At 38.3% G+C, this 24,836-nt stretch overlaps 1 protein-coding gene across 1 annotated transcript; it reads right to left on the bottom strand.

The window, feature by feature from the left end:
• On the bottom strand, positions 1-24,429 carry LOC139121005 (galactosylceramide sulfotransferase-like). Its single transcript, XM_070685583.1, has 3 exons — positions 24,338-24,429; positions 3,154-3,307; positions 1-1,443 (listed from the first exon to the last, which is right to left on the bottom strand). Exons 2-3 carry the CDS (start codon positions 3,261-3,263, stop codon positions 357-359), a joined length of 1,197 nt encoding a protein of 398 aa, XP_070541684.1. The 5' UTR covers positions 3,264-3,307; positions 24,338-24,429; the 3' UTR covers positions 1-356.
• Positions 24,430-24,836: the final 407 nt, after the last annotated feature.

Consider the following 24,836-nt stretch of genomic DNA (forward strand, 5'->3'; position numbering starts at 1 on the left):
TTCAGTTTCCAGCGCTCCCTGCATTCTCATAATTCTACAAATACAATTAGGCAAATCGCGCTGCGTAAAATTTAGTTTTAATGTCATTATAAATTGTACCACTTTATGAAATGAATCAATCCATAATACCCTGTTTAATAAAATCGTTATAGATACTCATGATTTAAATATGTAATTCGTGTTATAAGCCACGTGAGCGTTAAATTTTCAAACTGTAGTACATCGCGATATACTGCTATTGTTTGCGTGTCTCCATCATATAAGAGCACTGCGTTTTTGCCGCCCCACTGATGTAAAACGTTATATATATATTTGACGTTATAATCTCAAAATATTCAGCAACATCGAACATTTCTCTATAAACCTGATGATGAATTATTTTTCATTTGTCGTTTGCGTAAAACGGTTGTGCCGACATCTGCATCCCAGTTCATAATTTTACAACGAGACGTTGCATTCTTTTTTAACATGGTAACGTTACGACGGTGTTGGTACGCTATCTTATGACGACCTTCATCGAGACAATCTGATCTAACTTCGTCCAACATATGTCTTAGTTTTCTAAGGTCGTCCTGGAACCCAGAACCATACTCGGCAACTTTTCTCCAAAACGTGGTATTGAAATGTTTGTAAAGTTTGTAATCTGCTTTGTTCCATTCTAAAATTTGCTTTGATTTCCAGTCGTCCAGTGAAAATCTCAATTGTCCCGGTCGTTTGTTCTGTGAGATGTAAAGTATATCATCGAATTCCCAGCATAACAATCGTCTTAATAACAAAAGAGATTCGTCAAAATATTCAGAAATCATCACCAGATCAAATTCCTTTGCAGCAGCGTCTATTCTTTGCCCGACTTTGGTGTCATTGTCAAAATCCTTAGTTTCTAACCCGAAGTCGAATATTTGCCTGTTTCGTAAAACAGTTTTTAAGGTTCCCCTGAGGGTGTTATAGTACCTCTTTGGATCCAAGAGAAACACTGATAAGGGATCTCTGCTGCTATTCATAGCATCTATTCGGAGCGATTTTATTCTCGTTGCAGCTTTGTAAAATCCGAATGTAGATTCGAACTGTGATACTGGGTGTCGAATTATTGTCACATATGTGGCATTATGGATTACAGCGGCGAATTCCGACTTGTTGAAAGGGACATGGATTGCATGGACGTCATAACTACCATTGCTGCTTGGCAACGGAGGTACAGCTTCCTTCATCATGTTCCTGTTGAAAGGTTTCACTCTTGAAAAAAATGGACTTTTCAAAGGTAGCACGAAGGATAAATTGTTATAATATCCGTATCTCATCAGCATAGCTGATACTGTCGTGCTCGCTGTCTTGTAAGTTTTTATGAACACCAATTTTGACTTAGGTCTTGGACACGGAGTGTATTTCAAAGCGAAAATGTCACGATACGCCTGTATCTTTCGAAGAAATAACCCCGGAAACGATCTGTAATGAAAAAGAAAATTTGGTCTGAAGATTCTGTCATAAACAGTTGAGAGAAAAAAGAGGAAAGTTTATAGTAAATTAATCGTCTTAATCTACAAAGTAAATTTGATAGTTTACATATTAAGATACTTTGCACAAGTGAAGGCGAGGTGCAGCTGTATGAACAATAGTGTGACATTTATGAGAAATTAAACATGGATAAGTATATTCTCGGTCTATCATCAGATTTTTAATAACCAAAGGAATAGCCTTCCACAGTCTTTATAACTGAGTTTACCACAGTGCTATCTTGCTAGTGTTCATAGTGCTTTCTAATGTGAAACACTGGTTTGTTCGTCTATACTTCAATCGTACTTTCACACAATCAAAAGACGTTCCACGACAACAACTACTGATTTGTATTCTTAATACTTTTCTGTCAAATCAGTGTTAAGTACCCAACATCCTGCTAAGACATTTAGGTAGATTTATTGTATTAAAGAAGCCCTACAAGTCGGCAGTACGATTTAAAAACTACTGTAGAACCATGGGTAAAAAACTAGTCAGATGACACTATCGAAAAGAATGACTTGGTTGAACAATTAAGCAATAAAGCACGCCCAGCGATGGTATACCACGAGATTTTGACCAGTTCACGACATATATGCACGAGCGATAGCGAGTGCATATATGGAGTGAACTGGTCAAAATCGAGAGGTATATACCGTCGCTGGGTGTGATTTATTGCTATTATATCATAACAGTATATTGAAATTCTGGCGTGGAACGTCAAAAACGGACTTTTGTTCAAGCTGAGGGCTCGCGCGTATGTCAGCCGTGGTATATCACCAATATACCACGATTCTTTTCGCGTCTCGACCAATCAGATCGCTGTATTTGCGCCATCAATATACTGGTATGATATGATTCAAATTATTGGATGAGCTATGTCAGAGACAAATTATTTGATAATTTGCTAAATAATAGAGTCGGGCTCTTTTTCTACTGAAGTTTAATAATTATTAATGGCAATTACTGCATAATTATTGTCATGTAATATAGTAAAAATAACTCCACAAATCGTTCTTATCTTGGTTGCGTCGTTCAAGTCGGTGATTGCGTAAAATAAAGTCATTCATGTTACTTTTTGTGTGAAACACTTTGACTGTGATGACCGTAATACGATCCTGCCAACATGGGCGATGGCTTGTGCATTTGCGCATGCGTAGAGTGAACGTGATCGACCTTAAGGTTCTCCCGGAATCACCTAATTAGTCTATGAATCTCACAATTTTCTATTAATTTTGAATGCCTAAATACCTGAACGTGTTTCGTAGCGATACAACACGCGATTCAAATTCAAATTATCCGTATGTCAGTCACTGGAGAACTCATTGAAAGAGCACGCCGTATGGCGTTAATGAGCGTTTAGCTTGCTAATAGGCTACCACATGTTTGTTGATGCCATTTGACACATTTGTATGTTGAAATTTTTCTCAAAGTCATAAAAATAAACATGTTGAAACTCGTGTTAGAATTGTCGTCGGGAATGTAAACGATGCAGACTTCAAAGCCAACATCTTTTCCAACACTTTATAGGTAACGGGTATAGACAACGGCTGAGTAGATGATGATATATTTGGGCGATGATTACTGGGACCTGAAATTCTTTCACAATAAAATGAATCATGCTGACAACTCAAGTAAATTATAGATAACCAGGAAACTTACTCTTTAACTTGCCTCGTGTCTGAGATGTACATGACGGCAATGATAAAACCAACAAACGTCAACATGAAGTATAAATTGACGATCAACCGGACGTTAGTGCATTTCCCCATTATCCGATAATTGTCGATCGAGTTCCGCCTTCCTGCTTCCTCGTCTGTAAAATAAAAAATATTAGCCACCTGGTTCGTGGGAAAGCAAACGTACAGCTATCAAACACCCTGTTCTTAAAATGGAATCATCCTAGAGCATTCCTGTAGTCCTTTATTTATTCCGTTCTATATCAACGCACTTATTTTGTCGACTTTTACGTAGAGATAGCAGTGGCTAGTCCCTAATTCGACAAACATGTTCCAAGTCAAAGACAATTGAGTGAAATCATTCAATGCATGTGTGTACAACCATTGAAAACTTTGAATTATAATGAATTATGATGCGAGTATCGTACCCATCCACCACATTTGCTAGTTCTACAACAACAACCAAGAATGCGAACGTTTGCATCCTAGTTCTCCATTTATTCAATATGAATAATTATTATTCGTACTTGGTACCAAAATATAATATTTTCTGTCCCATTTTCCGTCTGGTTAGCAGCTGATATATGTAAACTTGGTGTGAATCATGACACCCTAACTTTTGAGTTCTAGTATTGTTGTTCGGATCCTTGCCTGATCACTTGAGATAACAATATATCCCGGCAAACGGTGTAGTATGGACACTGAATCTCTCTGTACTCTGTGCCTGTGACTCTGCACACGATGCTTGGTATCGTTGAGGGTGAAAATTGAAAAATTTACAAACTCATTCTGATCACCCCTCCAGAGATATAATAGTGCAATCCTAATTATATTTTTGTTAGGTTTATTGTAATGCCTTGTATTTATTGATGCAGTTAAGGTAGTAACGTAATTGATGCAGTTAAGGTAGTAACGTAACGAAATCACTTTGCGAAAATCGTCCCTAAGGAAACAATAAAGCAATCCCTTTCGAAATGAAAGAATAAAAATATGGAGTCACCGTGGAAAATTTGGTACTACAGAAACAGATTACGAAATATTTACCGTCACTTGAAATTCAAAATGGCCACCATCCCTATTTTAACAGAAAGAAATTGATTTTCGATTTTCACAAAAATAAGCCTAGATCATTCTACATCATGAAACTTAAGTGACAGATATTATTATATGGTACTTGAAGTAATTTGTGTTATCTCATGAACAAGCCAAGTTTGTCGTCTCTGAACAAAAATACGTGATTTATTCTCTGGTAGTTATACGTCCTCTATTTTGGTGCGTCGGACCTTTTTTCCGTCGAGTTTCAGTGTGCTCGACAAAGTAAACAAACAACATGGCGGCCGATATTTCTCCAACGATCAAAATGTGTCCGACGTGAAAACATCGTAAAAAATAGCCATGATTATTAGAGTCTAAAAAATACATCCACTTGACAGATTTTGTGGCATTGTGTTTTAGTTTTGTCGCCAACTTTGGGGTTCGTATTCGTATAGACCTCGCTGACGCCTGTGTACTTTCAATGCGGTAGACATACAGTTTCCACTGCAGCGAATGGGGTCAGGTGCGGTGTCCGTGCCTTCGAAAATACGTGTAATGAAACCCATATTTTGAAAGACGACGACAATAATAATTTGAACAATGAAAATACAAGAGTGTATACCCTGTATATTCCTAAGGAGTAACGTGAATAATTTGCAGAAATGACGAACTCGAAGCTGGTCGCGTTAAAGCGGGGGTATATACATACATTCAATCAAAATCTGTAGTGTGTGTGTATATATATACAAAATCTGTAGTGTATATATATATATATATATATATATATATATATATATATATATATATATATATATATATATATATATATATATATATATATGTATGTATATACTACAGATTTTGACTGAGTGTAACATTTCGAGAAGATAGGAACAACGTCGTTTGGTGAAAATTTAATCTTGCTAACATAAACATTGGATTGCGGAGCCATCATTGTCTGTGGATGAAGAAGGAGGTCGTTTATTACACCAAAGGTTCTAGGAGTAAACTTTAACTGTGGAAAACACAATACATTCCGAAAGGCCATTTTATTTCCAGCAACGGAAATAATGCAACGCTGAAAGTGAATTAAAGTCCAACGAAAACACGAACATAATCCATGTTGATCAATAAAGTTGTGAAACATCAAACTTGTGTGCATGGCATAAATTTAGACAAACTGTGTGAATAACCCGGACATAATAGCTTTGGACTCATTTAATTAATCAATAGGCGCTTTGAATAAAATTCTTTGTTTACCGTCCGTGTGCTCGTAGGTTATAGAGAAAATTAAGAAAAAAAACACAATGTTAACACCATTACAAATGAAATTTTACTTTTCCAAAAGAAACCAAATAAGAATCGAGCTTATGTTAATACACTTGTGTTTTTGTCTGTGTTTGTTTTTTTTCCTTGGCTGCTAGCTGGTAGGTTTTTCGAAAATCTAAGGACGGCAAACAAAGAATTTTCTTTAAACGGTCTTGTTTAGAAAACAGGACAACGGCACCAGTCTAGAAAGTCTGTCTCCGAAAGCTATATCACTATTTATTTTTCAGAAGACATGAAAGAGACTCTGATCTTGGCAGAGACAAACGTTGTCACCAGAACTCAGGTATCAGTTGATAATTTTTGACAAGTGAATTTTAATACAGACATTTGACCACTCCCATCGTAAACACTGCTTATTTTGCATTTACAAATTAGCACTATATTTACTAGCACATTTCACAAATAGATCATGAACACTTTGGTTCTGTTTGAATATCTGCAAATTAAATATCTTACAGGAGTTAATTGTATTGTCCACTGATAAAAGATAACTAAGTGATCTTACTTTCTATCTTGAACACAGGCGAACTAGAGATTAATAGTCTAAAAATATGATATAATTTTCGTAATTACTAAAAACAATAAATCATAATTATAAAACATTAATATCACTAAAACCGAGTTAGTATTTCATCTGGGTTGAGCTTTCTTTCTGAGGAGCAGTACTCGATAAATACGCTGTATGTGTATGAGTTGTGTATGACATAGGCGGCCGGCCGACCCGCTAGGGCGTCCAATATAAATAGGAATACATAAAAAATGTATTTCTAGTATATTGGACGCCTTGGCGGGCCGGCTGAAATGGCATATTTCCTATGATCATTTTGTCTTATCGCTTCTGGCGACAGGGTAGGAGAGCTCACGAGGACGTAAAAAGGTCACTCTGTAATTACCTTAAGTCGACCGTTTACTGAATAAAACAATCTGCAACATCCTATGAGCATATTTCAATGTAACGGACCTCGAAAACAACATGCGTTTTGTAGATTCAAATAGCAACGGCACAAGACCACTGATTAATTTCCCATAGGCCACCACAGTATCGTTGAGCTCGATTTTCCTATTTTAAAACATTCAGCGGCACGAATCCTCTGAACAGGTGTTAGGTCAATGTCAGCTTGACTACTGATGAATTTTTCGTGTGGGCAAGTCCACGGAAATTTTTTAGATAGCTATGAAAATAGCGCCCTCAGTGTTGTTTGACAAAATTCAGGCTTATTGTTATGATTTCTACGGCCCCTAGAACTCCTCATATTACCACTGAATGCTTCAGCCATTATTCACAACAGTCTGCATTTTGAATCAGGCACAAAAATATCTTTACAAAAATTCTATTAAAGTTCAAACTGAACAAGCATCCATGCAGGTATCAAAACTTCAAGGTTTGCACTATTTTTCTTCAGAACTATTTTCGTGGAACCCGGAAGTGAATCAGTGGTCTTGTGCCAAACACAAAGAGGTAAAATTACAGGGTCATGGGTTATGCTGTACAGTTAATAAAATTGTCAATTCAAATATTTGTATGTTTGCATGGAATACCCAGGCAGCAACTTTGACCACTTTGACAGGTTAAATATGCCAATTTTATAGCGCAGAAAGCCTGATACATACATTTACATCATAGAATGTTTTAATTATACTACTAGGGTCGATATGCAAAATAATTACATATTGTTGTGCATCCTGTTTTCTATCTCTACGAATGCGAAATTATGGAAAACATTTGACACTTGACATGCAGGTACTGGAAGAGATCAAAGTCGCGTCTTCTTTTAAATGCCTGGAACGACTTGAAATAGTGGTCGTGTCATTATCTTCGATGAATACGTTTACAAAACGTATATTTGAATGAATTATTCATGTTACACTGTAAAATATATCCATGCCAGAAAATGCCAAGACGTTTTGACCGGTTGACCTCGCTGTTAATTTTATGCAGGAAATTACGATAACAATGCTTGGTCGAATGACGTATTGCCTTGAGGGCGGGATCTAGTCTGGTTCCCTGATAGTCTGGTTCCCTGACCCATTTCCCCGGTAGAGGGCGTGGGGAAATATAGGGTCAGGTACCGGGTAGCCATCTTGAACAGAATTTTGTTCAAGATGGCGGAGGTTAGTCACCTGACAGAACATGCTACAACAAATATGGCTGCTACCATGAAAACGCCGGTCAAAATTCGACTGGATCAGAATTATGTTCGAACACTGGTATCCGAACCAAAAACATTGGCACACGAGACAGGAAACATAAACTGAAAGGATTAATCCGGAAGTACGGGGAAATAGAGGTGATTGAAGGCTGGCTGTGATATCGCAGCAGTACTTGTGGCGTGTATCCAGTCGAACGCGCTAGGGTAATTGAGGTCATCGCCGACTGTAGCGTGACCCCAATGACCAGAGCACGTTCGATACACGCCACAGTTACTGCTGCGATATCACAGCTGATTGAAAGCAAACCTTGTTGGAACTGTGAACGACGATTGATTTCGATGGATAGAATGGTGTCCGAATTTCGTGAAAAATGCCAGTCATCATGTCGACGTTCTAAAAGTATCAAGAGGTGTGCTAAATCACAGTGGCTAAATCATGGAGCTAAAAAGTCTTTCTTTCTACCTCCACGGCTTTGTGGTACAAACAAGAAGTTGGTGTCAAGTGAGCCTGAAAGTGCGAAACCCAAGAAACATGAGAACAAGTTACAAGTGTTACTTTCATCCAATCACAGCTTGTTTTATTTTAACCCAATAGCGTCCATGTTTACATTAGCCGGTACCTGACCCTATATTTCCCCACGCCCTCTACCGGGGAAATGGGTCAGGGAACCAGACTAGTTCCCTGACCCATTTCCCCGGTAGAGGGCGTGGGGAAATATAGGTCAGGTACCGGGTAGCCATCTTGAACAGAATTTTGTTCAAGATGGCGGAGGTTAGTCACCTGACAGAACATGCTACAACAGATATGGCTGCTACCATGAAAACGCCGGTCAAAATTCGACTGAATCAGAATTATGTTCGAACACTGGTATCCGAACCAAAAACATTGGCACACAAGACAGGAAACATAAACTGAAAGGATTAATCCAGAAGTACGGTAAATAGAGGTGATCGAAGGCTGGCTGTGATATCGCAGCAGTACTTGCACAGGCACACGACGTCTTTTAAAATAACTTGTCTGTAATTCTAATGTTGAAACATGCATTTTATTAAAATCTGTGCAAACGGAAATCGTGCAGGCAGCTATTGAGACATACAGTGAACAGTGCCCCGTGCACGGCTGTGGCCGCTCAGCTCTACTGTTAACGTTACTAATTTTATACAAATGGCGAATTTTAAAATCACTTGTCTACAATTTTAATGTTGAAACATGCATTTTATTGATAACTGTGTGAACGGAAATCATGCGGGCAGCTTTTGAGACATACAGTGAGCATGCAGCTCCCAGATCACGGCTGTGGCCGCTCGGCTGTCTTGTACACATAACTCTAAAGGTACGAAAGTATTTAGAAAATAATTTTTAAATTAGACAAAATTAACGGTTATTGGCCATCTTCGAGATTCAAACTTCAATTTAATCAAGGGAATACTTACAAAAATCGATCGATCGGCTTCCTAACTTGTAAAGTCAACATCGGCCCTATCTACGGCTGATAATTAGCGCAATATTATTTTACGGACAAGTCCCGTGCCAGCGCCATTTTCAAAGTGTGTAGCTTGAAGTTGACGCATGCGCATACTTTCATTTTAAACCAATACGTCATTGTTATTCGTACTGATATGGGAGCCTTCAAAATGGCGGTGTCACGGGAGTTGTCCGGAGGTAAAATTTAGCGACTTACCAGCAATTACATGGCCCGGTGCAGTTTTTGTGTTTCAAGAACCCAGTCGATCGATTTAGTACCACGCATGCGACAACACAGAGAAGTTTGAATCCCCAGGGTTGCCAACAACGTTTTATTTTACGGATTTTATTTAAATTATTTTCCCAATAGTTTCGTACCTTTAGAGTAATGTGTAAGCTTACAAGACAGCCGAGCGGCCACAGCCGTGTTCTGGGCGCTGCTCACAGTATGTCTCAAAAGCTGTCCGCATGATTTCTGTTTTCACAGTTATTAATAAAATGCATGTTTCAACATTAAAAATTCAGATAATTGATTTTAAAATTCACCGTGCGCCTATGGTACTTGTTGCGTGTATCGAACGCGCTAGGGTCATTGAGGTCATCGCGGATTGTGGCGTGACCCCAATGACCCGAGCACGTTCGATACACGCCACAAGTACTGCTGCGATATCACAGCTAATTGAAAGCAAACTTTGTTGGAACTGTGAACGACAATTGACTTCGATGGATAGAATGATGTCCGAATTTCGTGAAAAATGCTAGGCATCATGTCGACGTTCTAAAAGTATTAGAGGTGTGCTAAGTCACAGTGGCTAAATCATGGAGGTAGAAAGTCTTTCTTTCTACCTCCACGGCTTTGTGGTACAAACAAGAAGTTGGTGTCAAGTGAGCCTGAAAGTGCGAACCCAAGAAAGATGAGAAAAAGTTACAGGTGTTACTTTCATCCAATCACAGCTGTTTTATTTTAACCCAATAGCGTCCATGTTTACATTAGCCGGTACCTGACCCTATATTTCCCCACGCCCTCTACCGGGGAAATGGGTCAGGGAACCAGACTAGGCGGATCGCCAGTGTATAGGCGGAGGAGTACCTTTCCCGATGGTGATAAGTGGTGCAGATTACCGTCGCCGAGGTGACTGGCGTATACGCGTGCCAAAAGACACCTATGGTTGATTTCCTGTTGACCAGTCGGATGGCAGAGTTGCAAATACCTGGACTGAACCATTTGGTTTTTTGTTGGTGTCGGTGGTACTTTGACAATAAAAGTAAAGATGCACAGATATTGAGTTTATTGTCTTGTAAATGAGCGGCCAGTATTTCCAACAGCATGAATTACGTGCATTTGCCCTAGGAGAAATCGAATGTAACCACATTCCTTAAGCTCGACGTACACTTAAGTGCCCCAAAGAACCATGGAATCACCCGACTTTCGATTGAAGAGATGAGTTTTGCCAAACCGCGTATACAGAAAAAGTGGCAGATGACTTTATTTTTAGAATCATAGACAGTATAGCGAGATGTAAAAAATGTGAAAGAGGCTCCCCACCTAACTATTCTAAATGTTTTTGTGTCGAGTTTGTGTTTGATTCATTTCGAAAATGTGTTCCTACATTCTTATCCCATTGTGTGTGTTAATAAAAATGTTTGTTTCGCTTTGGATATTTGTAGAGAAGTTTGGATTAGTGTGTACGGTAATGTTTTGTTTGTGTGCGGAAAGCTTATGGCGAGACGCAGCCGGACCTATATATGTTGTTACAAAAGTTGATAGAGTCGCCCTTTCATCAGTCGCAGTGTAGATTCATTCCTTAGTTTGTGTTTGTGAAAATTTATTTTAATGCATTTTAGTGGTCTTGCTTTTCGATTAGCGAGGCAAATATATTAATTTTTGGTCACGTTGTGAGTCCGTTTGGTGGTTCGGTTTGTTTGTTCTATGTTTCTTTACTTCGGTAAATTTTGTTTTGACTGGTGTGTCTTTTAGATTTTTGCGGAGGTTTTTGAATTTTTTGGCAATAAGTACCACTGCGGGGTACGGATTTTATGTTTAGATACTTACAAGTATCCTGGTTGATGTGCTTGTTCTCGTACATTTTGATTAATAGTTCGTTTACTTTGTTTACTGTTTGTTCTGGCTTGTTGTGTATAATACTGAGTGTTGCGTAATTGCCTTTCGCATTCGAGTACGTAATCGTTTGTGTTGACAATGACGAAAACCCGACCCTTGTCGAAGGTTTTTTTCCCCGAAATTTGTCTATTGTTTGCAAGCTGGTTTATCGCGATTCTTTTAGCGCGCGACATGTTTTGTTTCCTTGTTTGAAAGGGTATCTCTAGAAGTGCGAGTTTAGCAGCTTCAGATAGCTTTCAAGTTTTTGTTTTTTGTTGTTCGTGGAGCCCAATTTGACTTTTCTTTGAATTGGTGTTGTTGCGATTGTTTGTGTCTCACGATGTAGCGTAGTCACATTTTACGACTTTATGAGTTGAAATCCTGAGGTTGTTTTATTCTGTTTGGTTTTATTGGTGTCCGAATTAATTTTAAGGCTTTTGCCTAGTACTAGTTTACGGAGTTTCATAGTTTGAGCATGAGCGATGATAGGTTGTTGTTGAATTTCATGTTGCTGTTGCTGTGTTGCTGTTTCATGTTTTCTTTGGAATAGCTGATCTATTTCCACGGCCATTTTTTCTGTTACGTTACGGTGATTGTTTATTTTGTATTTAATGTTGTGTTACAGTTGTTTGTTATGTGTACGATTTTTGTTATTTCTTTTAAGTGTTTGTGTGTTCTATGTAATTTTATGGGGGTTTTTTTTGGTAGTTCTCTTTTTGGAGTATTTGGTGGCCCTGAAAAGGGCCGCTTGGTATGGGTTTTTGTTAGCGCTTGGCGCGTTTGTTTTGGCGATAAGCCTAGCTTTTTTATGCTTCTTTTCGCCGATTCGATGTGCTTGGTGAGTAGGTGTTTGCCGCCTTCTTGTCACTGTGTGTGCGTACATGGACGGTCTGCATAGCCCTTGAATGTGGTCTCGATTTTACAATCAAACTTACAATTTAGGAGTATATATCAAAACTGATAAACGATTATGTTTTCACATGGGTTCACAAAAAGTTTCGCCCCGGTGTTCATTTTTGGCCCAGGAATTCCATCTACCCACCGAGCCCACCCTTTGCAGAGTAGTAAGCTTATGGGGCAAGTAAACATGGATGCGCCGGTGCGATTCAACGATCAGCCTGTATATCGGATCGAACGTCAACAATTTTACGGCTCGGACTATGATTTTATAAGTTTATACACAGTCCCTCGTGGATAGAGGGACTGCGGTTTATATAAAAAGTATAAGGCGCGGGGTATTATATATTGACTGATTACTGTAGCTATAGATAGGCTACATTCAGGACGGGCAGCGACGGGCAGTAATTAGTAGGCAAAACAGGTGGTTTTCACCGTGGGCAGAACTCGGTGCAATGATACTGAACATTAATAGTAAGCCTGTCACCTTGAAGGTAATACTGTAGGTGAAACAAGGACTTCAAACGGACGATGATACAAACAACACCACAAGTGAAACGTACACATAGAAATACACGCGTTCCTACGTTGTGCCCACCCGGGCCACGCGATTAAAATATGACTGATACTGCTGGATAGTGTTAATTGGGTCGGTAAACAGTCAATTAATAGTTTAATTGACTACCTGGGTGATTGGCAGGTCGTGTCCAACGACGCATATGCAAAGCAGGCCAAAAGACAAAAGCCCCCAAAGTTATTGACAGCTGGCCAGGGGTCACCATGAATACGTAATGTAGCTTCACTACGCAGAAACTGCGTAGTCAAGCCCTTCTTAACCGGTCAAATCGTCTTGGCATTTCCCTCATGCATGCATCGAACCAAAGAAAGAGTTTCAAGTTAACAAATGAAGTTTTGATTTCAATACAATGTCTCCATCGCCATCATTCTTAGTACACAGAGCAACTCAAAAATAAGATTTCGATATACTGACTATATCAGAAAAGAAGTGGTTCGTTAGAATGAGTCACCATTTTGAAGTGAACCTTTTACCTTCTGTTTCCAAAGCTGAGAAGAAATCAAATGCTTAAAAACCTAGGGTACATTAATGGCAAATGGTATAGGATCTACTGGCTTTAGGAGGTAACTTTATCACTAGGTTTGATGGTAAAGTTGATCGCAGTCTTCCTTCCAACTATTGTTTTGTCTGTGAAGCCTCAGAGTACGGCTGCTGGATTCCATACCAAATTTGCAGATTGCGAATTAAATCTACCAATACCCCTCGTCACCAGAATTGTAGAATCGCACACAACATCTAAGAAAATAAAGTTATTTTTAAATCTTTATTTCTATTGTACCGGTTTTGAAAGAAGAAAGCTAATTAAGAGTATATTTGTGGTAGATGGTTGAACAATTAGATTACAACACCTTGCTAGTCAGATTGCAAACCCCGCTTAACTTGTGTCACCCGCTATATATCAACATATAAGTTTTAGGTCATATTCGGAAAAGGTCATGTCGTTCCACGAAAGAGGAAGTATGTCGATTGGAGTATTTTGTCACACTTGATTGTGAAGAGTTCCACTTAAGACAGAAATATGAATATTTTGTTACACTTAAAGGGCCAAACCCGCCAGATTTCAACGGGCCAAACCTGATGACTGTACGAGCGGTAGCTATTGCACATCATAAACATTGTATTCTTCTTGTAGTCGATGTATTGTCGCGTGGCATATTGGGTAAAAGTTGCAATGTCGTCAGCACTCCAAAACCCTTCCGAAATGCGCCACCAACAACTGATGGTTTTCTATATATGGGCAATCGAGTTGTGTACTGACTAGCTTTAAAACGTATCGCGAAAGAACGTGGTTACATGCTTTTTCAAGTACAAAAGTTATCATGTGTGGATTGATTGGTATCTACATAAATTCAACGGACTTTTTACTGAGATCATTTTGTGATGGATCTTCAAGCCACAGGGCATATAGGATCAGTCTTCTAGCCACAGGGCATATAGGATCAGTCTTCTAGCCACAGGGCATATAGGATCAGTCTTCTAGCCACAGGGCATATAGGATCAGTCTTCTAGCCACAGGGCATATAGGATCAGTCTTCTAGCCACAGGGCATATAGGATCAGTCTTCTAGCCACAGGGCATATAGGATCAGTCTTCTAGCCACAGGGCATATAGGATCAGTCTTCTAGCCACAGGGCATATAGGATCAGTCTTCTAGCCACAGGGCATATAGGATCAGTCTTCTAGCCACAGGGCATATAGGATCAGTCATAATGATGCAGAAATGTCTGTAGTTGTCTGAAGTAGTCGACCGTTTGCGTATAACTCAACAATTTGCAAATTTCTCAAGAGCGTGTTGCAATGTAATTCATATCGAAGACACTGTTAATTTTGTCGATTTAAGGTGGAGCTGCATGTTGCCAACACAGTTTTTTCAAAGCAATATTTCTCATCAAAGATGACAAGGAAACCCACGCATACTATAAATTTTCAAAAAAGCAGAGTCTGTATAGTATATTATGGTAGCAGTAGTTAACTCGATGGATGAAGTGGTTGAATATTTGGGGTAAAAAACTAAATTTTTGTATTAATGATAAAAATTAAATTCAGTCAAAAAGTTGTCGCTATTTTCTGAAATGTAATATTTCATTCGAAAGAGGAGAATATGTAGAAAAAAACGACTATATTATTTTGCATTATCTATCCTCATTCTAAAATGGCAAGGGTTGAAAGACAGATACTCGAAAAAGCGATTAAAATCATGTTTAGCAAATGTAAGAGTGTTATTGCTAAACAAAATAATCGTTTTTTAAAAGCATTTAAAGAACATAATGTGAAAATTTCAAAAAATTTGACCCAGCCAGAGTGGAGTTAAATTCTTTGGAAATTTTGAAATTGGGAGGAAAAAGAAACCTGGAAATCGGGTGATTTGCATACATTTGCATACAATTGCATAAATTAACTCTTCTTTATCACGCTACTTACAACTGCTTGACAAGCTAAAAGGTGAAACCAACGAATATTTCAATCTTTGGTTGACAAATTAATTAAAATTGAATGAATATTTGCAAAAAAGTGATTTTTTAGCAAAGTACGCTGTGTTGGGTGCAGTGCCCCCTTACCCTTAATAGGGAAAAGAATGTTTCCCTTTCTCTTTGAAATAGAAGTGGTGATATATGCTGCAAGTGTCTTCTGTTCTTTTAGACAAATGGGATCAGAACATGGACAGTACACGAATGGCTGTAGAGGGCGTTATCACACACAATCTTTAATGGCTACTTGATTATGTTTAAAGTGCCGTGTTTTCTCTGCATGCGCCAACCACCACAGATATAACCACGGAGCCCGACTCAAGTAGAGACTACAACAGAAATGGGCACTACCTCAGAGGAGCCAACCACAATACCCGAGACAACAACAGAAGAATTAACTACCACAGGAGGCAGACTTGACATTTTAGGGGGCAGTCACTGTTTATGTTGATTTTGCCTTTCTAGGAAGTGCTTCCCCGATATCATTTACGATCGTCACCCAGTTCAGTTGCGTCGTTTTTGTCGCATGCAACAACCGTACTGCATCGGCATCATGATGTTTGTCAGCGTGTGATGAGCTCGGCTGCTCTCCATCTTCTGTCGATTTGTCACCCACAGGTTTCCCCACTCACAATTACGTATTTGTTCCCTCGGACACGATTTGGTCCAAGTTTGAGCGTTAAATTCATGAAAATATGCACCGCCAAATGGGTCAATTTTTCACGAAAAAATCCCTACACATGGGTCGACTGTTCATCCAAAAAAATCTGAACATGGTTCGATAACAAAGCAAATGTCCCATGCTTCAGGAAAACCTTCAAATGCAACAGAATAAAGGTGAAAATTCCCCAAAATTGTCAAGCAAATCCCCATCAATAGGTTATATTTTTTGAGTATACACGGGTTGATATTTTCGCCTTTGGTGGCACACCCCCGTATGGAAATATCAGGAGTCCCCTCCCATCAAACGATTGTAGTTCATTGCGATCGACATCGATCGTCACTGCAGCGTGCCTACACAATGCTAAAGCGGGAATTTTCCATAATTTCGTAATTGATACAGTGCTTCAAGTTCTGCTTTCAAACTTTATCGCTATCAAAATATGAACATCAAATTGCATTAGCATCCATGGAGACTGAATTGCAACTGGGTCGTTGGCTGTTCTTTTCGATGCTTATACTCCATGTCATGCGCACGTCACCAAAGCCGAATGACAGGCAATGTTTTGTCTGTTCCGAGAGAGTATCATGACTAGAAACAATAGCAAATTCACAGGTCGTTAACTCTGCTCTTGGGACACCCTCATTAGTTAGCATTTTGAAAGAACCTTGTCAAGACATGTCTTGATAATGGCTCTGGACATCAAAAAAACGAAAGAAAATGGCGACATCGATCGTATCACAAAACTAATTGACGTGCATATGTATGGTATTGTGCTTTATCATTCTGCCAAGTTTGAAAGAAATTTTGTCAGACATGTCTGAGATCTCTGAGTGGACGGACGGACGGAACATAATTCGCGGACGAAAAAACAATGATACAGATAAGCCAAAACATGCTTATGCAGTCATAAGTTGCCCGGATAGAAGCTTTGACCTCGTTTCTATTGAAAAGGTAAACTGGTGCAATATACGAACTTTGTAGCAAAACGATTGATACATTTTATTACTACTACTGAGAGTACACAGAAATATTGCTGTACATTTGGTTTCTGTCTTGAGTAACGCGATTTATAGATTATCTCAATAATGCATACAGGCACTGGAAGAGACTCTAAACCACCTTCTTTTTAAATTCTTGAACGAACTCTGAAAGTTATCGTGTCAACATCAGCGATAAATATGTCAGAAAAATGTGTGGATAAATTACCTATCCACACCAGCTCGTAAAACATCCGATTCTCATAAAAAACAGCTACCGGGTGACAAATTGGACGGCAGATATTTTAGCGTGGTGACATGTTTTGATCAAGGGTCTGTAAATCAAGTACTGTGGTCAATTTCGGTATGATTCACCACGGTCCCTCTTTCATATTAAACACAACACTAGAGATACACACTAGTCTCGAATTCAACACGTTGCTTTACTAAAATGTTAAAAATGTTAAAAACAGTTGTCAAATTAGTGATAAGGGATGTGGAGCTTAATGACTTTGAGTGACAACTTTTATTTCCAGAGGTAAATTTATTCCTAGTCTTCATTCCAGCTGTTGTTTGATCTGTGAAGCCTCAGAGAACGGCGGCTGGATTTCATACATTGTAGATTTTGAACTGAAACACAACAAATAACCCTAATTACTAGAATTAGTAGTATTGCGCACATCTTACCAAAAGTGTTACGTCAGCTGAGATGATAATCTTACTTGTCACTATTTAATGAAAAGTTGATCTTATGATACTTTGTCGTGGTCGATGCATGATCTGTTATGCAGCCAGTAAAGCGGAAGATTTATTGAACTGATGGCACAGTTTTCTCTCTTTTCACCACAAGCTTCCTACTTGCTCTTCCATTTGCATCAAAATTGCTTTTTTCTGCTTCTAGACTCCCCTCAACCCCTACACATTGCCATCCAATGTAACACTTTACCTTTCGCTGGGGCAACTGACTAAGTTAAACTTTCGAAGCGCTACTCTCTGGTTGAAAATTCAACCAGCGATATAGGTCTGAAAGGTGACAAGAATTTATGAGACTGTCGTTGGCAATAATTTTAATTGTTAGTATACGAGGCGTTGTTATGACTTAGCACCTACCTCCTGAGCGATTTCATCGTGGTAAACAAAGATATATATATAGTAACCAATTACGTGTAGGCGCACTAAAAACAGAAGTGCCATTAACCGGATAAATTATTGCAAAGTAAATCTACTTGTGGAAGAAATATTTTAAGGTCTGTGAACAGATGCTAAATAAGAACACCTGCAGTGCAAATCGCATAAGGGACGGACCATTAGATCTTGGGAGGGGGTGGTCAAAAACAGGAAAAAAAAATTCAGAGCAGAAAGTTAGGGAAAAAAAATCTTCAAACTAGTTTGCAAAATAAAAAAAAATAAATAAGAAGAAAAACGCTTAAAAAAATCTGCAAAAGTCTTTAAAATCTTGAATTTCTTTTAGATTTTACCGACAGGAAGCAACTTTCTGTATTTTTAGTACATCCTCCAGGCACATTTTTAATTTTAATTTATACATTTAGAGTGACTGTATCCCTTATACTGGAAGTTGTGATTATCTTATCTTTTCAGGACTTTTGTATTCTGATCACTTGAAAATTATAAAATTATAGAGCCTGTTTTCTACTTGTTTCCTGCGTACAAACAAAGCAGACACACTAGGTAAAACATTTAAACTATGGTATGGTTGTCGAGACAGAAAGTTGTATTTGCCTTTTAAGATCAAGGTAAACAGATGCAGGCCACATCAGGTTCATTTTTTCACAGCATTTTATTGCAATGATAAATGCAAGAATGGGTGAACAAGTAGAAACACGTCAGTAATGATAAAACAACATATCAAGTCATTATGTATTATTTTGCTTTTAAAAAGGCATTTTCAATTCTTTTTTCTCAAAAAACAGCCTCAAAAAAAACCAGCAACACATTTTTTAACATTCAACAGTACACTACGTAGAATGCCATCTATCCAACAAATCCCAACACAAAAACACACAAAAGGGTTGAACTTTGAAAGTTTCTCGATAGCATATACTCTCAATCTGCATGAATAATCGTTTGCGTGTAGCAAATGCTGAATGACAATTATCTGAAGAATTTTTCCACCACAAAAAAGAGTATGATTTAAACAAATCTTAAGGGACTTATGTAGCAAATTTCAAAGAAATTGGACAAGCCCTTTCAGAGAACAGAGTTTTTTTACCATGAATGGCATAAATTGCCCTAAAAAGACAAATATTGAAATTTCACCACATCTATACACATCCAATCAATTTAGACATGCTGCCACAGAGAAATAGATGTTTTGATCAAAAAAGGGCAACAATTGCTCTAAAAACACAAAAATGCAAATTTCACTATATTTTGCAAACAGCTTCTCAGCTTGTCAAAATTAATTGTAAATCATGAGATATGCATGATGTTTGGTTGGGTGAATGTAGGCATTTCACCACGCAGTAGAAAGGGAAGCCAGGAAACCAAAATAGTCAATTTTCAAAACTATAGGAAGCTACTGAGGAGCAAGAAGACCATGTTTCAGAGGATGATGTGTAATCTGAAAAAAATGCTCCCCAAGTGCCACCAAATAACACCATTTTAATCTCTGACCTCCCCCCGCAAATATACTCCCCAAGTGCCACCAAATAACACCATTTTAATCTCTGTTTTTCAAAAGCTCCAACCCCCCTCCTGACCTCCCCCTGCAAAAATACTCCCCAAGTGCCACCAAATAACTCCATTTTAATCTCTATTTTTCAAAAGATCCAACCGCTTGCGCGGCCGCTTGTGTCGCTTCGCACCACATCTTTGCCCTCTTTATCTTCAGACAGCGACGAACTAGGAAAAAATTATAAATCTGAGAAATTTACTCTGAAATATAAAATTTGCACAGCTAATCTCAATTGGAAAAAAAAATTTAGAAATTTACAATGGTAAAAAAAAAATTCACAATTTCATTGTGACCACCCCCTCCCAAGGTCTAATGGTCCATCCCTAATGCTATGTCATCTATTGCCTGCTACACGTTGTATACCCCTCCCTGTCAAAGTCTAGTACCTCACCCACTGCTTGACCTTTAGGCTTCGGTTACTTGTATAAGTCGCTCTTGCACCTATCCAAATACTTCGAGTCTTCATTGTCCGATTTTTGGTATCTTAGTGACGGGTTTCGAGAGGGAAGGCATTTTATAAAACTGGGCAGAAACACTAAAAGCCCCAGCACCATGTTTTTTCACCCTAGTTGTAATTTTACTCGGTGTAGCATAATCTGCAGAATGTAGACTTGGCCAAATACACTGACATATAGAGAATCAGAACCACGAAGACATTTAAAAGTAATAACTAAAATATTGTAAATAATACGTTCAATTCTTGTAGAAGTATAGTGATATGAACGTGACGCTTCAAACGTGTGATAATTCCAGCTGCAACATTTTGTATGTGTTGAATGTTATTAATAAAGTAATTAGGTTTAACACATCGAATGAATTATAGTTGTTTGGTGGCAAATCGAGACCTCTACAAACGAACATACGGTGAATTTAAAACATGAAAGGACGAACACTATGATAGTAACATATGGCTTCATTGTGACAAGAATCAAGAGTGACTCCACACCTTTACTTGACACAGGGCAGGAATTACAGTTTTTTGTGCGCCAGTAGCATGGCTGCATGTTGAGGTTTTACAGACGGGAGCGACATTGTATATGATGGAGTGATCATGCTGTAAGCAGACTTTAAGTTAATATGTTTCTTCTATCAGGCAGGTAAGACTTAAAGTCACCTAAATTCAATGCCAGTGATACCTAGCTGGGCGATTTTGCGATAAAGTTCACAAAAGTGTGAGATTAAAGGGACAGTCGCAATAATGTTTGATGTTTTCTTGTTATTTTATGTAAACATTGTATATCATTTGCACATTCTTGTTTTACTCCCCAAAGCATGCAGAAAAACGTAGTTGTATAAACTGAACAAAAATATTGTCGAAATTACCAAAGTTAATACAGCTACTGCCCTGCTACTGCCAACAGGCAGTGTCACTGTCACCGCATCCAGGCAGTGACAGTGATAACTGTAATGTAGTTGAAGAAGAGTGAGTCTTGTACACAAGATCAGGCCAGAGAGCAACACATGGAAGACTAGGAGATTTAACAGTAACCAAGGATTTTTGAATTATGGCATTTGAGAATAACCAAATATTAGAGCAAAAAGATGGGGTCACGACGCTTGATTTTCTACAAATGTACGATAAAAAGTAACTGTTTTTCATGAAAATCACTTAAAAATCAATATATAAAACCTTCAAGTTCATGCACTGAATGAATTTTTTACATTTATCGTACAATAACACAAAAGTAAAACTTTGAACAGTAAAAACTCTAGTTTAAATGAAAAAAATTGTGACTAAATGGAATTATAATTTTTTACCACCAAATTATTTCACCCGAAATGTCTGAGATTGTAACGATTTTTTGATGGAATATTTAGCCTTCCAGTATTGTCAATTTTGTAAAACATTTATAAGTAGCATCTAAGTAGTATATGTCTTGTACTTTTGAGAGAAAAAAATCCCATTTTTTTCGGTAGGTCATTGTGCTCAGTTTTTAACAATTTGGCAAAATGTAGCCAGGAATCAAAATTTGCATACTCTCTCATGATTGGCATTTTGAGTGCTCTTGAACAGGTGCCATTGACCTGGCCAGAGTAGGATTAACTCAAGCTGGCTTAACTGATAAATCCAATAAATCCAAAAAGACAACTGATGCATTTAAAAATGTATAAATTTAAAAGCTTGCCGTGGGAATACAGCTCTACAAACTGCTTATAAGAGGTAGTGTCGAACATCGTATATCTGTGGATTAACGACCCAAAATAAATAAGGAATGTAACTGATTCTCAGACTTTCAGATCATAGAAGAGTTACAGTGCGATCGCGTTTGCGACTGAAATTGAGACTCACATTTCGCTCGGGGATGTATATTTGCGAGTGAATTTGAGACTTCGTCTGAAACTCTCATTTAATATGTGAACAGCAAATGCGACTGACATGTGACTGACATGTGACTGACTCCCTGACACATGTGACATGAGGTATGTAAGGGTACAGGAAATCGACAAGTGCGGGGCCAGAGTTAGGGTCCACTCACAATCGAAGTGCGAGCGAATGTGAGGGCTTGAAGTGAAGGCGCCCATTTTGAAAGTGCGAGCGATATTGAGGATGTGATCTGAGGGTCTGTACATTATTAGTGCTAGTCAGCATTTATTTCATCGCCTTAAACGAATGAAAACTTACGATCAAAATCACTCCTAAAACGGCGATATGATCTCCATGGAAGTACAGTGCTGTGTGAACGAACAGTTGAGTGAATTCATCATTGAAGTCCCCAATGAAAATTATTGAAACACTCTTATGTGCAAACACTAAGAAGTTGATATATTCGTTCAAATAAAAATATGAATGAGGCTTTCATCTTTACATAATGAAGAACAGAATATTACATCTGGCAGCAAAACTGTATTTACCAGGTTTTAAAAATCGGCGAGTGACCGATCGGGCTGGGATGATCTCAAGATTAAAAGTGCTGATCAAAGTGAAAGGGGACGCTATGAACGCTCAATCCCGACGGGTATTGATATAGTTATGTCAAAAACGGGAGTCACAACCGTTATTAGGTTATTCAGACTGAATTACCCTTGAAACGGACCAAATGATAGCCCGACCTCGTGAAATCAAAAAGTAAAAAAAAATTCACAAATGAATATCAAACTTCATGAAGGTCAAAGGTAAAAGTACGTCCTCACTCAGGCGTAACGTCGCCGGTTCGATAAACAGTATGGCGTGAACGACGGCCAATACCGCGACGTGTTCGTATTCTTTCTCTATTTTCGCTAGTTTTATGTCTTAGTCCTCATTTATCGGTTTTACTTGCCATATTTTATCAATATTTTCAATATGTTATATATTAAATACACCAGCTAAATCGATTGTAAAGTGAGAATTGTCACAAATGAAGTCGCATTTAGTATCTTCTTCAATTTGAGAGTCTCAGATTCAGTCTCACTTCCTGTTTATAAAGGGTCATAGATACGTGATCTAACTTGTATCTGGAAAATCAGTCTCACTTCCTGTTTAGAAGGGGTCATAGATACGTGATCTAACTTGTATCTGGAAAATCAGTCTCACTTCGTGTTTAGAAGGGGTCATAGATACGTGATCTAACTTGTATCTGGAAAATCAGTCTCACTTCGTGTTTAGAAGGGGTCATATATACCTGATCTGTGAGCAGAACTGCGCAATGCATGTTTTTTTCTCTGCGTGCATTCCTAATTTAGGGGGACTTGAAAAGTTAGTTTTGATCATATAGTCGGGGGGGCTTGAAAATCTTTTGAGGATATTGAGAGGGGATCTGAAAAAAATAGGATTTCAATCGCGATTCCTCATGCACACCCCCACACCCCCCCTCACCATTTTTTGCGAACGCAGCCTGATGATACGAAGCACACGCACTCGGTCATGACAGTCGAAAAGAAGTTGACGACAAAACCTAAATAGCTATTGCGAGGCAGAGCACACTAAATATAGAAGCAAAAGAAACCGGCTCAAACTTTTTATCATTAAATCATATGGTTTGTCTTTGCCTAAAATATTACAACTCTGTCTCGGCATCAATCAGATCAACCGTCCATGTTTTACCAGCGCCTGTTTGATGTTACGTTCAGTGAGAACAACGGAAGGACGTGACGGACTACGCCAAAACCGAACCCAAAGAGCAAATTCGGCCCCTATGACACGATCTTGGGTTCGCAACTGCGTGGTTTGGTAGCGATAAATTTAGGTTCGTGTAAATTTGCAAAGGAGTGAAATTTCACAAAATCCAAGTTTCTGTCTTTTGTCACACATTTTCAGGCAACCATTACGGTTGGTGTACTCTAAATCCTTCCGTATGGGCGTAATCCATAGGCGTTTTATTTTAGCTGGACAAAATCCGAGAGCAGGACCATGAGGTGATTTCTCAATTGCATCACAGAACGCCTGTGGCGTAATCGCTCTGCAAACAATACCAATACAAAAATTTCGATACTCTTTTACTTTACCACCTCTATAATCGCTTTCATGAGATAAAAAATAAAGGAAAACGACTCGAGCTTCTGTTTCAGGTCCTCTTTTGTTTTTGATGTTTATTAGTAGTATGGTCGTTTTATCTGCGCCATTTCTACGTGGATTGATTCGTTTGTAGAATTTACTGAAAAAAGTGTACATAATACTCGTATTTGTAAGTTGCCCAGGTCATTCCAAATTGTTTTCATTTTCCCGATAATTACATGAACATTAACAATTAAAATTCATGCAACTATTTCTGGTTGTACACACTCTTTTGTTCCATTCATAAAGCGGTGTTTTAGTTTGCGTTCTAGCTTCAGTGTTAAGTTCAAGTTAGATTTAGTGAATGTTCCAATCATCAAGGTATTGTCTCTTACCTTGCTCTCAGTTTGCTTTATCTTATCTTCAGTTCTTCATTTGACCAATAATGCACAAAACGTCCGTCGTCTGATCATCAAATAGAGCCAAGCTGCCGTTCTAATGCTAAATAATGCAGGATTCTCTTGGCTTGCCTGTTAATGTGTAACACTCAAATGGCTTATTCATTAGTTAATGGTAGGTCTGCTGAGTGTCGCAAAGTGTTGCAACATTCGAAATTGTAGGTTATCTCTTGTTTTCGATCTTTATAGTCAATTATATTTTCACAGTAATATTCATGAATATGGTACAACCCATCCTCTTTCGGATGTGACTTTAAGACTTTCGTTGCAAATACCTTTAACCATAGACAGTAGCTTTAACAAATCAGTGGCCTATTGTGAATGCAGCCTTCAGAATCGACAAGTGGTATCGCCTGGAATATAAATTATTTTAATTTAAATGTCTAAGTTGTTAGGCGGCTTGAGAGAGAAAAATTCATCAATGATCATGATGTCA

Source organism: Ptychodera flava, chromosome 21 (assembly GCF_041260155.1).
Source record: "Ptychodera flava strain L36383 chromosome 21, AS_Pfla_20210202, whole genome shotgun sequence".
Classification (NCBI taxonomy): Eukaryota; Metazoa; Hemichordata; class Enteropneusta; family Ptychoderidae; genus Ptychodera; species Ptychodera flava.

Bases quoted from the DNA above. Each gene is read 5' to 3' on its own strand.
- LOC139121005 (XM_070685583.1), bottom strand. From the start codon at position 3,263: ATGGGGAAATGCACTAACGTCCGGTTGATCGTCAATTTATACTTCATG. The intron at 1,444-3,153 runs GTAAGTTTCCTG...TTTTCATTACAG, and splicing joins GACACGAGGCAAGTTAAAGA to ATCGTTTCCGGGGTTATTTC.